Raw genomic sequence first — 15,329 nt, 5'->3', positions numbered from 1 at the left:
TTTGATGAGACTTTCATAGATCGCACTTGTCTAGAAACATCATCAGGGGTGAACAGGGGAAAGGAGGAGGAGAGACAGCCTCAGACGGGCCAGGAGTGGTAGAGGAAGAGGAGGTAGAGGAAGAGAGGGAGGACCGGATGTGATGAGTTTTAGTAGTGAAAGTAGAGGTCAAGGCCCTGCCGAAGGCCTGGGAGGGAACAGGAGAGGTGGAGACTGCAGCAGAATTGGCCAGCTACTTGCAGATTTTGAAAGTTTGGCCGAAAAATGTAAGGTGCCGCAGAGATGTGGGCTTGGATGTAGGTTCTCTTCTTAGAGAAGACAGACTCTGTACTGCCTTTGGAGCAGGCCAGTTTGTCAGGGGGTGCGTCCAGGGCCCTCCACTTCCTCTCTGCTACCCTACACTTGCGTTTAAGGACGGCGAGGTCGGAATCGTACCAAGAGTTGCACTTGGATTTGGGCTTCAAGTGGATCCTCATGACAGGGGCAAGGACATCCAGAGTGTTAGAAATAGAGAGATGAATGGTTTGACCCAGACGACACGGCCACCCATATTCCCTTGTAGAAACATTCTGCCTCTCCCGTTTTGAAATACGCTCAGTCATCTTCGGGGCTAAATATAAAGATGCTTGTGAATTTGATCCAGTAAGAACAACTACACATGCATGGTCTAAAATATACAAAAGGATCAGACTAACAACCCCATATGATCCGGAAATCCCCCTATGGAACTTCCCCAATATTGCGCCCACGTTTGATAGGGCATTACAGGAGTCATGGGACCCAAACAGACAGTTTAAAATGTGAGATATGTTTCATGGGGGTACATATTGTGAACTTGGGGACTTTGTGGAGGCAGTAGGAGATGGGCAGCTCAAACGCTTTCAATTCCACCGAATGAGGGCAGCATTTGTCGCTCATTTCCCATGGAACCCCCGACTCACATATGTATAAGAGCCATGATAACCACCGGGGGGCAAAGGAAAGGGGTCTCGATGCTATATACCTTGGTGCAGTTGCACTCCACATCATGCAATACCATTAAAGAGGTTTGGGAACGAGACCTGGGTATTGAAATAAATGAAACTTTGTGGTTCCGTTGCTGGCAACTCAGCAAAACTGTGTCCATGAACTCGGGGCTACAGTTGATTCAGTTCAAGATACTGAATCAGCTACACTATACCCGGCTAGATTGGCCAAATTCGTGGAGGGATGCACGGGGAAATGCCTAAAATGTGACACTCTGAATGCAGATGCATACCATATGTATTGGGCATGCCCCCTAGTGTTGGAATTTTGGGGGGGGGGTTGCAGAAATCCTAGAGGAAATCACAGCGATCCCTGCTTCTTGGACTCCACTAAAATATCTCATTGGGGACGATGATGGCAGCGTCCACAAGGCGATTATTCAATATCTCATGTGTCATTGCAAAACGATGTATTTTGAAATGCTGGAAGTCCGCGGGGAGGCCGAGTCGAGTTGACCTCCTTAAGGATCTGTCAATGGTGAATGAAAATGAGGAACAATTTGTATTAACCGTTCCATCGGCCTGTCGCCCCAAAGATATTTGGACTTCATTCCGGCTCCATCTATGTAACCTGTTACCAGACGAAGATATTACACCTCCAATATCACCATAACTTATCATATGTATTGTTGAGTATGCAAATGTGGGTTAGAACTGTATCAATGTAATTGTACAATATCTATGGCGCAGATCTGCTTCAATGCAACTCCCTATGAAAAGAAAAATTAAAAACAAAAAAAAAAGAAAGATGAAAGTTAGAGAGGGCTGTGTCAGGGTGTGAGTCAGCCAAAAGTGAAGGAGGAGTTGAGAAACTAGCAGCAAAAGCCTCAACTGACACACGCTTCATGGGTCGGATGACCGAGAAGGTAGTGTTACGCTGGGCACCCTGCATACAATCAGTTACAATAAAGAGTAACTTACCGGAACCCACTACTGTCCAGATTCCAATTGCAGTGCCCTGGTGCCAATGGAAGGTCCCGAGATGATTGGAAACCTTCCTAGCAATCTGCTCCACTAGCTAAACAGAACCAAAGCCAGCGCAGTTGATTACTTGAAAGGGCGTGGCGTTCCCTGTTACGGGGAGAGCCAGGTATACGGAATCCTGTAGTCAGCGGACCAGTAGGTTCTCCTAAAAGAGGAGAAACGACTTAGTAATGCCAGACTAACCAGATAACAACAAACTCTTTCAATATCTACCACCAAATATACGTCCCCTACCTTAACTGGAAGTAGCTGAAGCTCAATGAAAAAATAAATCCAAGAAAACGGAAAGGAAGAATTGGTTAGTATGGAACTAATCCCGCACAGCAAGAGGATCGCACTAGAAACAAGTTGGTGCACTATTTCCACTACTTAGCATCCACGAGTCCAGTGCACAAGGTTGACAAATGTAGTTCCAAATAATTATAGCCACTCAAAATCAAAATAGGACAAATCCAGTTAAAGGAAGGAAGTAACAGTTCCTGAGATGAGGAAACTAAACAAAGAATGTATCAAAACTGGCACTTGCAACGTTGTTGTGATTGTGAGTGTAGCACGTTGCAATGGCAGGAAGCCGCGATGGACTATTGTTGGAATGAAATGAAGAGCACGTTGTTACAGTATTCGTACAGAGAAAATAATTCCCCACTGGAGTTAAAAGGATAGGAACACTATTGAAGTTCAGCTGCTACCCCGAGGAGATTGCCACTATGGAGCACAGTTGAGGGATTAGAGCGGGCAGCCGAGAATGCTACTGAGTCTTGGCGGTCAGCGGAAGCAGCCGGAGAATGGCGCGTCTCACTGCTGGAAAGTGGATGTGGGTAGAGAGCAGCCAGTGATCACCGCGTAACAGCTGAGGAATTTGAAGGCAATAGATACACTGCAGATTAAACGCAGAAGGCGTGTTGCAGCTGGATCATGTCCCGGAAGGAACTAGTGTGATGAATGGAACTTCAGGGAACACGCTGCAGCTTACACACTGATAACGTTTCGCAGCCGGTGCACGCTGTGGAGAAACAGCAGAGATGAATGGACGTGCCGGAATAGGAGTACTGCTGAATGAATGCTGCAGTCCCACAAACCAGAAAACAAAGTAGAGACTAGCTGGAACTAGTAGCTCGGGCTAAAGGCGAGGAGAACCCAGAGCTTCATATGAACAAATAAGAAGCACTGGGCTCCCGCCACAGCATAACTTAAATACACGTCCAACCCTGTGATCAAAGTCAAGTGACGCAAGAATAATTTCCCAACGCGAGAACATCAGCATCTCAACTGACACAGTTTCCAAGGGAACAGTCTTGCAATCCTGTACCTGGAATAGAAAAACCTTGCAGCTGTTCTATGAGTGAACTGTTGTCTGCATTTAATAGCGTTATTAGAGGAACAACCAGGAGTCAATCTAGCAGGCATGACAGGTAGGTGGCAGTGCTGGAGTCGGCTTGACCTGCGGGGTAAAAAAGAGAGAAGGGGGGGGTGGGGGAGAAAGTGATCACTCCAAGAGAGAGGAGTGGTGAGAGGGTTACAGAAGGGAGGTCTGAGAAGATCAGAACATCCAGGGTGTGCCTTGCAGAGTGAGTGGGGTCAGAGGGAAGAATAGAGAGGGAGAGGGGGAGAGAGAGAGAGAGAGAGAGAATTGCAGAGGTTGGAAAAGAGTCCTAATGAAGGGCTGGTAGCATCCAGGTGTATGTTCAAGTCTCCGAGGAGAAGAAGTTGGGAGGTAGAGGCAAGGAGCGAGAAAGAGGGCGGCCTGTAGATGGTGCCCACAGTGAGAGGGCAGGAGAGATGCCAGGGTAGTCAGAGAGGGAGAAGAGAGTGCCAGTGGGGTGGCAGAGGAGGGAGGCAACAGGGTGGCCAGAGAAGCATCTAGGGGTGCAGAAAAGGTGGCAGAGAAAGGAGGCTGCAGACAAGACGGATAGGGGTAAGAAGGGATAGCAGGAGAGGAAAGGAAGTTGATAAGGCACGGGAAGCGTCTATCAAAGAGGGGGAGATTGGCCTGAAAGCCCTGGAGCAAGGCGGTGCCATTCAAGTAGACATTAATGATGGTCTTAGAGGAGTGGAAGGGGGCCAGGAGGGCCTCCCATCGGGTGCCACCATTAATGGGAAAAGAGGAAAAAGGAGAGAGAACAGAGGCCATATGGGGACTCCATAGGTCTGGAGAGGGAATGACAAATGTATGTTGATAAGGGTCTATCTGGAGGAAGCACTGGTATAGTTATCAGCGATAGGGAGGCCTGGGTTGGAGACCAGGCTGTCCCTTTTGAACTCCTTCCTGCCCGACTTAGTGAGAGGGATAGGATAGTCGATAAAAAAGCATTTAGAAAAGATAGGTGAGACAGAGCACCACAGGGGGTGCGAGGAGGAAAGAGGGGGTGGGGGGTATGGAGCAGGGAGCGCAGGTATCGAGGGGTTAGGGGTGTTCACACAGGAGGGGCGGACAGAAGGAAGGCACTGGGGGTACACGAAAAGGAAGGGGGCAAAACAAAGAACAACAGACCTAGAAATCAAACACAGTACAGAACCATCAGAATGCATATGTAGTACAGGAACAGGCAAAGCACAAATCACAACAGGGAACCCCAAAGTAAAGAAAGCAGATGCAATACAGGCCCAAAAGCGAAACACAGAGGTCAGCAGGGAACCTAGAAGAGAGGAATGCAGGTAATTACAATGTGATGCCACAAACCGTGGATAGCAACCTAATATCAAGAACCGTAGAGAGCAAACACCAAGTCAATACAATCAACAGGGCACAGAATACAACAGGAACCTAGAAGAAGAATGCAGGCAATGCAAAGTAATTCCAGAAAAACAGTACAGCACGAGACAGTGTCAGAATAGTAAAGGATAGATCAAAGAGGGAAGGGCTGAGATGCGAGAGGAAAGAAGAGAAACACGGGGGGGGGAACAGAACAGGATGCGGGAACCTACAATGCGAGGGAGAGCATATAGTTGGACTGAATAATCTGTCCAGATGAGCGGTTTAGGTTTGGGCTCTGAGATAAGGTCAGAGGAGCTGAAGATTGCATCAAGGATGTGGCCTCCAGTGCGAGTAGGACCTGTGGTATGCCTTGAGAGGTTGAGTGCCTCTAGGCGTTCAACTAAAGGTTGGGGCATCAGTTTGTTGGCAATTTTGAACCAGATTTTGAAGTCCTCTAGTAGGGTGAGTGAAGGATGGTTGAACAGAATGCTAGCTAGTGAGTCGCAGAGACGGTTTGAAAAAAGTTTGTCATAACCTGGTGGTATGTAGATGAGAAGAAAAGTGTGAAAGATAGTGGGTACAGCGACAGTCTGACCAGTAGGGATTTGCAATTAGCTGTGCATGCCTGGGTTTCGGGGAGTGAGATGAATATGTAGGGCTTGTGAAGGACGGCTATTCCTCCCTCCCCCACCTCTGGTGGCTCTGTTGTCAGTGATGAGTGTAGTTGGGAGGGAAGGCTTTGTGTACGATTGGTTAAAAGTCATCTTTAAACCATGTTTCAGTGATGAAGAGGAGATTGGGGTTATCAGAGGTTTCTGGCCACGGAGTGGGCATTGCATATGAGGCAGGTGACCTGGTCAGTGGAGAAGGTTCTGATAATGCGTGTGGGCGGATGAGCCTGGCTGGCTGGGGGGCGGGTGGGGAAATCGGGTGCTGTCCCAAGTTCGTTGGTAGGAGAGAGTGGAACAGTCTGAATAGGCAGGGAAGACGTTTGTGGTGTGGAGGGGCAGTGAGGTTTGGTTGGAGCGAGAACAGAGAGCGTGCAGTTGCAGGTATGTATGCAATGGCAGTAGGTGAGATGATGTGGAGGTAGTGGGCGGAGGGCGGTGAAGGTGTGGAGCGCGAGTGCCGGCAGGCTGGTGGATGGGCTGCAGGACTGGAGATAAGTAGGTGTGGAGGTGGCCGGAGAGAGGTTGTAGGAGAGAGGTTCTGTGCGAAGAGGGACAATGTGGGAGTTGCTGGTAGTGGGCTATGGGCAGTTGGGAGGGAAAACTGATGTAGGCGGGGAGAGGCAAATAGAGTCATGGGTGGTGAAGCTCCCACACTCCTTTGTAACTTTGCAAATGATAAATCCCCCAAACCATATGGTTTGTATGTGCCGTGTGATTGGCATCCTAACAGTCCTTTCACCCCCTATTCCCCAATAACCCCCTCCCGCCCCCTGGTATTGGTAACCTATGCCTCAATCAGGGAGTCAAACCAATTTACAGTTGGAATATTGGAAACAGGCTCTGGAGAAAAGGTAAGGAGATCCGGAGCTCAAAGAGGCTCACTGTGTCCACCATAATTTGTTTAACAGCAATTGTCTCGGGAGGATAGCTCAGGGCCAACGCGCTCGCCTTGGAAGCAAGACAACGTGGAGCAACACAGGTTCGATCCCCAGTTCCGCGCTTAGAAACCTCTGGGTATTAAGCGCGCTATAAATAACCAATTAGAATTATAACAGATGTTTGGGTAGTACCATGTACCTCCACCAGGATGTTATACCTTTTACCACCTCATTGCACAGATGCATTAGCCGCTTCATAACCAGGAAGGATTTTGTCCACATCCACTAGTGTTGGGAGTGGAACCTTATCCTTTAGGTTTTCTATGGCTTGTTTACGCATATCAGAATGGGAAACCTGGGATTTTGGAGTCGGCCCCATCGGTATCCTTGGGTCAATCAATGGTGGTTGGAGCTATGCCAATCTCTGTAAACTGTCCATCCGTTGTGACAACAGAGTTGGAGCTCGGGTGCTTACCTTTTCCACCTTTAGTTGGCTTATTATGCATAGCCTTGCCAGAGGTGCGTGGGGGCTCAATGTCAAAGAGCAAAGTAGCAATTTCGTTAAGCATTGCGTTAACCTCTTCGAAACGATCTGTGAACATGGCCACTTTCTTGCCAGCTTGGGCATTAGGGGGTGACTTGGGTGCTTTTCTCTTGGTCATGTTCGCAGATTTAAAAGTAAAAAATGTAAACCAAACCTACCAACCTGTGAACCAAAACTACACCCTGTGCCCTCACCTTTAGAGCACAAACAAAATAAGGGATTAAAAAAAAAAAAAAACCAATAATATGAAATGGCACAGCTAAACAAACTAATTATAATTTACAAAACTCAGACAATCTGATTCCATTAAAAATAGGTAATTGGTCGAATAATGAAAACAAACCTTTAAAATCTAAAGCTCAAATGACCTAAAAGGGAAAAGCATTAACAATACTCATAAAATGAAAGTCCTGTGCTAACAAAATACAAAGTCTGCAGGGGTGGATGAGATTATTCAAAAGGAAGATTCACCCTCTTCTGGAAAGCAAAAGGGGATCGTACAGCTAGTTAAAGCAGTATACCCTCAAAGAACATGCTCGATTCACAGTTAGAGACTCGATCCGACACAGACAACCGGTCAGCCTTTCTATAAAGCACAGGTTATTTTCCTAGAAGGAACAGGTCTGCAAACAAACGCAAGGCTACACAAAGATGAAGTCAATTTCAATCAAGTCACAATGCTAGGACGCTTTCGCTCACAATGCTAGGACGCTTTCGCAGGGGAGTCTCCTGCATTGTAAGAGTTGGGGGGGGGGCGGTGCTTTTTTGTTCCACTACTCTAGATTCTGGCTACTGAGATAGATCAGTAGGTGTATGTGCCTGCTCCAGAGATCTCTGTGGAACGCTCAGGTCACATGTTTGAATCGTGGTGAAGGCGAATGGGGCCGTCGTCCACCTGGGGTGAATCAATGCAGAAAACCTTTTAAAGTTTCTAGACTCACTAGCGAGCCGGTGGCAGGAGGAAGGGGTCATAGCGTACAGCATACAGGATAAGCTTGAGTACAAATTAAAGCTTCAGGAGGTCCCAAATGGACAGTGGTACCCCATCACCCACAATCCTGAAGAGAGCTGCTCGCTCTGACCCTGGTGGTATTGAAAGCCTTTACCCTGTCCCGTGTTCAGGTAGGAGTGGCCCATGGGGAAATGTCCAGAGGTCTGGCCCCAACATGCCAGCATGTTTATCTGGGCACTGTGGGACACTTTTGTAATTTATTGCACTGTGTTGCTTGTGGTTTTAATCAAGGCTACTGGCCAGTGTGCATCAACATGCTTTAAAATGGGATGTTACTCTTAATGTGTGAAAAGCAATAGTCAGCATCGCTTGGAAGTCCTTGTAGAACTGTTCTTGTTTAACAATGCTGAGAGCTCAAGGAACCATGTCTCAGTATGAGCTCTCGAATCTCTCGAAGACCTCCTAAGACTTCTTGTTACAAGGTGTCAGAGCACCCCAGACCTTTTGAAGAAAAATACAAAAAATAAACCCATTCCTCTTTGGGGTCCTCAGTGTTGCTTTATGAAGTCATGTGATTGCGTCCACTGTAGGACCACTTACACACCAACTCACTAACTCCTCTCTGTGTTGGATACAGATTTTGTTGAAACAAGATTACCGTTGGTTGCCTTTTTGCCCACAAAAAACACATGCGGTTGCTGTACAATGGGGACTCCCCACTTTGCGACTGCCATATTAGGCTGTATTGTAAATATTGGGCTAGGAAAGGCAGACTGGTGGTAAAAATGCACAAATCCATAATTATGTGGCTTCAAACACAGTATGGTATTAGAGAAGGGGCTTTGTAAACAAATAATACATCACTTTTCAGTTGTCCTATACTTAACAGCCGTCATACAACCAACACAGATTCTTATAATGTAAAAGGTTTTGCTGTGATCTGTACAGGGATTGATCCTACTTTCCTTGCTATCCCACTCTTGCCAAAATACAAATGTGAAGAAATTACAATTTTATTGTTTTTTTTTTTACAATTCTACACAAGATAAATTAATTTGTGTTTCTTACCATTCATATTTTTTTTTTAAATGTTGGACCTAGTTTGAGTTCTAAAAATATATGCACACAATAATTTCAACAAAAACAATCAGAACAATCTTAGATTAGAATGAAAATACCCAAACCCGCCTCCATTGCAAACCATCAAACTCAAAATACAATGTTCAATCTTAAAATCTGAATACAAAGTTAAAAAGGAAAAAAGAGAAAGTAAAAAAAAAAAAGGGGGAATATATACATACAGATTACATTTCAACATTCGAGATTACAGTAATATATATATATATATATATATACACACATATACATATACACACACACACAAACATAAGCATTCACATTTCTAAAGGGACAATAGTTCCCCCCCACCCTTCTATCAGTGGCTAATGGTTCACATTGTAATGCTCTGTTGACACAACGCAACGTGAGAGCCCCTCTGCTGCCCGGAGCTCCTTGGAACATTGTCCTTCCAGTCGGACCCTGTGGCCGTTGGGCACCCTCATTGAGGTGGGGAACGGGAGAGGTGTTCCACTGACAAATATCCCGGTCTGACTCTCAAAAGTGATGGGGGGGTGCAGCTTGCACCCTCCTACACCCCAACCCCCAACTGCACCGAAGCCGGCAGTAGGTGGTGATAAACAGACAGAGTACCTGGATGTCCAAAGGTACAAATAAGAATGTAGGGCGGGTGCCTAATTCCATTTACACCCTGAGCCAGCACTCGCCATCCAACAATCGATCACCGTTATCCAGAAAGGCAAAAGCTCATGGAATAGCTGGGTCCTTGCTGCTGGCACAAAGCCACACACTTACACCAAACACTGCGACCAGAACCATAACTAGTAACTGTTCATAACGCGCCAATGTACACGGAGAATGGCAAGTAGAATCTGCCCAAAGTTTATTACATTTCGTTTCCCAAACCGAAGGGAAAACCACAACCCTGCCAAAAAATACCTGGCTTTTGATGGAAGGACCCTCCCAAATGTCTTCTTCACCCATAAGAGCAGGAACTTCCTGGCCAAGTGCCTGAAACAGAAATACATTTTAGTTTATTTTTTGTTAATGCGATTAGTTTATAACAAACTTTACACATAATCACAGAATAACACACAAAAAAAGAAATCACAGAATGCACATCACTAAATTGCACATTCGATCAATTAAAAAATGTCATACAATCTTTGCAACCATTTAAATTCAGTATAAAAACGTCCCTTTATAATATAATTTTAAGCATACAATTATTACATTAATTCCCTACATATAAATTCATATTTGTTAAATCATTGCATAGAGTATAATGACCTTTTCGGCACAAGTTTAGGCAGTATCGTCAGAAGGCGGTCTCCGTATACTTTCATAGTGATTTACGAATATGCCCAAAGCACACATATATATTGGCCCATTTGTTTTACATTCGGTTATCACATGCCTGCCAGTTTACTTCATTTCAGGTAATTTACACATGCAACAGTACATGGCGTCATCAGGTATACCAAGCTCAGGCCAATTACCGTCGCGACCGGCAGTCTATGTATACGTAATTTTAAAGAATGTGTTCATAGACATTTAGTTAAGTGCCAAGGACGAGGTATCTCGTCCTTGGCACTTAAGGGGTTAATGAAAGGGAAAACATTAGAAGGCATTGCATGGCGAAATACCGAAATCACCAAAAAAGGCCTTGGCACTGGGGGGGGGGGGACCCATGGCAGCTTTGTCAATTCTAAGTATCGATCCACAGTGATTTCTTTGACTTCAAAAACTGACATCCAAGTCATAAAGTTAAAAGAATATAAATTCAAATTTAGAAAGTGATAGAGTGGAGAAAAGACAAGAGCGCAGGTGTTTTTCATTCGTTAAGTTCTCCTAGTCTTTTCATTGCCAAATATTTCGCAAGGGCCATGTTGAGTTTTGACTCAGATAGCCCGTATAGAGCCTCCCACCAGGACTGCATTAAGGCCATATCTGGCACTCAGCTCGTAGAGGAGATTCGTTCTTAAAAACTTTAAATTTGGGCAGAAGAGTATTAGATGTTCTAAACTCTCCTGCTCAGTGTTGCAGAGTCGACATCTGTCATCCTGCGCCTTTCTGCCATACCTTAGAAGTGTTACCTTTGTGTGTAGTATGTTCAGGAGGAACCTGAGAAGTAAGTCTCTATGTTTTACAGTATAGGATCTCTTCAGGTAGAGAGGTATCACGTTCAGTGATGTCAATAGAGACTTTGAGAGTGTGTGAGATTTAGAGTTTGCTCTTCTTTCTTAAGTTGTATCTCCCAAAGTATTTTTTTGCCAATAGGTGAATACTGCACAGGGTTTCTTTAGAGATTCTTAGGTTCGTTAGAGTCGTTTGAGATTGGTTTAGCCATGCCTGCAATATCGGGTCGTGGTTTCTTTATTGATTTGTCGCCAGAACCTCAAATTGTGAGGGTCAGACAGAAAGCTGTAGTTTTCTGTAAAGGTTCGGGGAGTTCCAAACCACTCTTACAAAGAGGGAGAGAAGGCCTATTTTGTTTCAGATTACCGCCATGAGCACACATGAAGGAAGTCTCAGAACCGTTTTCCAAAAATTGCCTTCCAGAGCCGCCCATGTTTCCCAGGGAAGTCCTAGACACGACTCTGCTGCGTAAGTGAGTGATGGACACTACCTTTTGGTTATAAAACTTTATGATGGGTTCAAGTGAAAACTTACAGTACTTTCCCCCAATCACTAAAGCTTGTGCAGTCAAGTTTTTCGTTTTTTCCGTTCAACATTTAACCCATGAAACATTGCAAGCGCTAGCACTTATGGATAGTCCTAGGTATTTTGGGTTTCAACCAGCCTGATCCAGTTTCCGTTCAGCGACCAAACTTGCATGGATTTTTTCTACCCTTTCAGATTCTCCAGAATGATGATATCAGATTTGTTAGCGTTGATCTTCAGGTAATTATGAAATACATAGTTTTGCAAGAGATCAAGTTTTCTTTGGAGGCCGTTTAGTGCGAGGTCTAGCAGTATCAAATCGTCTGCATACTGAAGCCACCCCACAGCTACACCATTGATTTTTGTTGAGAAAGTAGGGCACTTTTCTAATACTTCTTTCAGGTCTTCAATGAAGAATTTGGACAAGGCTGGAGCCATCAGGCAGCCCTGCTTCAGGCCTTTAGATGTTCATATACTTTTGGTTAATGTGCCAGCTTGGTCGAGTCTAATTTTAATAGAAGTGCCCGTATATAAATCTTTTATTGCTGCTAGCAAATCCATTAGGCTCCCTCATTTTCCAATTTGGCCTACAATGTTTCTCGGTTTATGCTGTCGAAAGCATGTTCCAAGTCAAAACAGGCTAGGTATACTTTGCGGAATTCTCCAATTGCTCTCATCTTTAGCTGATTGATTAGGAGTATGTTTCGATTACAACCTACTCCTTTCACAAGGTATCATACCAAAATGTCGCCCTCATTTGTGCGCCCCCGCAGTCACTGCGACTTTGGAGGGGCACAAAATGAGGGCGACATTTACTGCGCCCAAGCAGAGCAGGGGGATGCGGTGGTGTCCCCCGCTCTACATGGGCGCAGTAACTGGCATCGGGGATGTCCCCCACTTACCATTTTGGAAAGCGGGGGGGACACAAGAAAAAAAAAAAAGCACCCTGCAGCGTCAGCTCTAACCCACATTAATGGGAAGAGCTGACACTGCAAGGATCGCAGAGTGCGGGCAGCACACGCAGAAGTGTGCCACCCTAAAGGTAAGTTGGGTGGGGGGTTTGGGAGAGGTAATGCTGGCGGGGGGGAAGCAGGCAGTGATCGATATGATCACTGCGCCGCGCCATAACTGGCGCTGGCATTTTCAGCCGCTGCAGTGATCACATAGATCCTTTCACAAAGCCTGTTTGGCGACAGTCATAGCAACCAGCAAGTGTGATCGAGTCGTTCAGACAGTGGAGTAAGATAGAGACAAATACCTTCCCCAAAACGTCTAATAGCGCTATAGGCTGGTAGTTTTTGGGGTCTTTTCGGTCACCCTTTTTGGAAAATTGTCACTACCACAGCATTTTTCCATGATAGTGGAACTTGATCTCTTGTTAAGATTCTTTCAAACAAGAGCACACAGAAGTCGGCCCAGGCTTCCGGGGCAGCCCTCAGCGTCTCATTCGTCAAACCATTCGGACCGGGGGCACGGGACCTGCTGACTATCTTTATTTGGACAAGAATTTCCAATCTGTCGACTGATGTTCCACGACTGTCTTAAACTGGAAGGTGGGGCTTCCTTGTTTTGGTTAAGGGACGACTACAACTTTCCAAAGTAGGTTACCCTGGTATTTTCCGCTATTGGGTTTAGCTGAAGGGCGGAATTTGATGAATTTTTTTTATTTACAATTCGCCACAGCGTCCTAGAGTTGCTATTCGTCAAGGATCTGAGCATTTTTTCAGGTTGTTTTGGTACATTATGGCTTTCTGTGAAATCAGCCAGTTTTACATTGGTGGATCCCTGAGTTTACTAAGATTTTTTTAAAGGCTCTTCTGGGTCGCCCCCATCTTATCGTAGGCATGTACAGGTTTAAAGCGTGGCTTGCTGTTTTTTACAGAATTATCTCCAACAAAAATAAAAACGCAAAGACAGTCATAATCCATGCTAGGCTCATGTTTCCACTGCCATTCTAGAAGATGTTTAGTTAGGCGCAGAACAACTTTGGGTTGTCTTCCACCTTTGTCTTCCACCTTTGCCTTCCAGCTTCTGTGTCTAGAGTTTCTTTGTTTTTGTTTTCGACCCTTTTAATCAGAACTAACAGGTTATGATCACCGTGAGCAGTGTGGGACACGCTCAATCGCAATATTGAGTAAGATATATTGTTTGAGACAAAGAAGTAATCCAGGGTGGCACAACTGTTCTCGTTTTGCCATGTCGGAGCACCTGGAATGTCCCCTGGGGTTTTGCCATTTAACATAACTAGGCATCTGTTTTTTGTGGTCTCCAACCTTTCATCTCGACTGCACCATTTCAGACAGTCTATATTAAGGTCCCCGCAGAGTATCACAGGTACTAGGTCTGGGTTCCAGTAAACATTAAAAATGGTTGTACGACACTGGGTCGCAGCATCTGGCTCTGGCACGGTTACGATAAAAATTTGAATAAATGTGTTTGGATTGAAGGACTCCCTGACTTCTATGTTCACATTTTTTACTAAAGTTTGGAGGCCTGATGACGGCCTGCCGTTCGATTCTTTTTTTTGCTTTGTGTAGGTGTGCCGAGAAGCCATCAACCAATGGTAGTTCCCTCAGCTAGGTTTCCTGCATGCATATTATGTCCAGGCTGGCTACAACCAGGTCCAGTTTTGTAAAAAGGTGGGGAAACCCCTTTTGTTTCATGATCCAATTTTCAGAGTTTCACCGTATCCCCTCCCCTGCCTGAGATTTTACTACAAGAGCCCTGGCCATCAAATTCCATGAGTGCTCATCATCTAAAGTTGATTTTAGGCGTGGTTCTTCTTGTACAAGTCTTTTGCCAACCAATTTTGAGGCATCTTTCCCAAACGTTATTTTTAATTGAGTTAGATCCCTAGGGAAGGTTAGTTTAGCCAGCCCTGGATTACTTGCGCGGTGTAGGGGAGCAATGGCCACGAGGCCCTCCTCACCTACAGCTTCCTCCCCAGGTGAGGACCATGACTCGGTGGGCGCCCCCTCATGCCACCCGGGCCCAGGTGGAGGAGGATTCACCCGCCGACGACATTGCCCACACGTACCCTGTCCGTGCATTTACCAAAAATTAAGTTAGGCCTAGACGCCATCTTGCATAGCAAACATGGTGTGAGTTCAGCACACTGTAACGAGGCCCCCACCTTTGGAGGGCCTTTCATGCATCTCTGCCGCCTCAGCAGCCCTGGCAGATCCGCTGCAAGCGCGTTCCCATGAGAAAGTCGGAGATGAGCTAAACCCGACATGCCAACACGGCAACATTATATTAGTAACAATGTGATATTGCACCCCGTATGACCCGGACCGCAAGGCCGGGGTAACGGGGAAAAAAGCTGAAGCATCACTATCTGAAGAAGGTAGAAAATAATTCAAGTATTGGTATTAATGAACTACCTCTGTTTAAAATGTGAATAAACCATAAAAATGTAACGTTATATGATATCCCTCCAGGTCTGGACTAATGCTGCTATAACCACGGAGAAAGATGTTGACTAAACGTGTAACCTCTATTTTGTAAAAGTGTTTTTCAATAGTATGTAGAAACTTGAACTCATATATGTTTTCGAATCACCCAAAGCGGCGAGCATCAATCTCTGTAGGCCATAACCTAGATATCCCTCGTATAACGTCTAATGTACATACAATACGCACACAATGTAGTGAATATAATGTTAGGTAATGAAAAGGTACTGGAACCGACTGTATTAAAGAAATGTGTAACGAAATTGAAATATATATGTGTGTCTAAATAACGTCAAAATAAGGCAGAACAGTATAGAACTTCTGCATTCACTGATCAGCAACGCACGAGGAAAATACCTTTGTGGATATATGCAAGGCCATTCCCTC

At 45.4% G+C, this 15,329-nt stretch overlaps 1 protein-coding gene across 1 annotated transcript in view; it reads right to left on the bottom strand.

Annotated features, from left to right (window-relative positions):
* The window catches only part of SFI1 (SFI1 centrin binding protein), a 1,072,759-nt gene that overhangs the window by 992,823 nt on the left and 64,607 nt on the right, over positions 1 to 15,329 (bottom strand). The window contains exon 3 of the mRNA XM_069619815.1: positions 9,766 to 9,837. Coding sequence (XP_069475916.1) covers positions 9,766 to 9,837 — 72 coding nt within the window. The remainder of the gene's footprint in view (positions 1 to 9,765; positions 9,838 to 15,329) is intronic.

The sequence above is a fragment of the Ambystoma mexicanum genome, chromosome 10 (assembly GCF_040938575.1).
Source record: "Ambystoma mexicanum isolate Mex_15411 chromosome 10, UKY_AmexF1_1, whole genome shotgun sequence".
Lineage (NCBI taxonomy): Eukaryota > Metazoa > Chordata > Amphibia > Caudata > Ambystomatidae > Ambystoma > Ambystoma mexicanum.
This window is presented reverse-complemented; position numbering and strand designations above follow the sequence as displayed.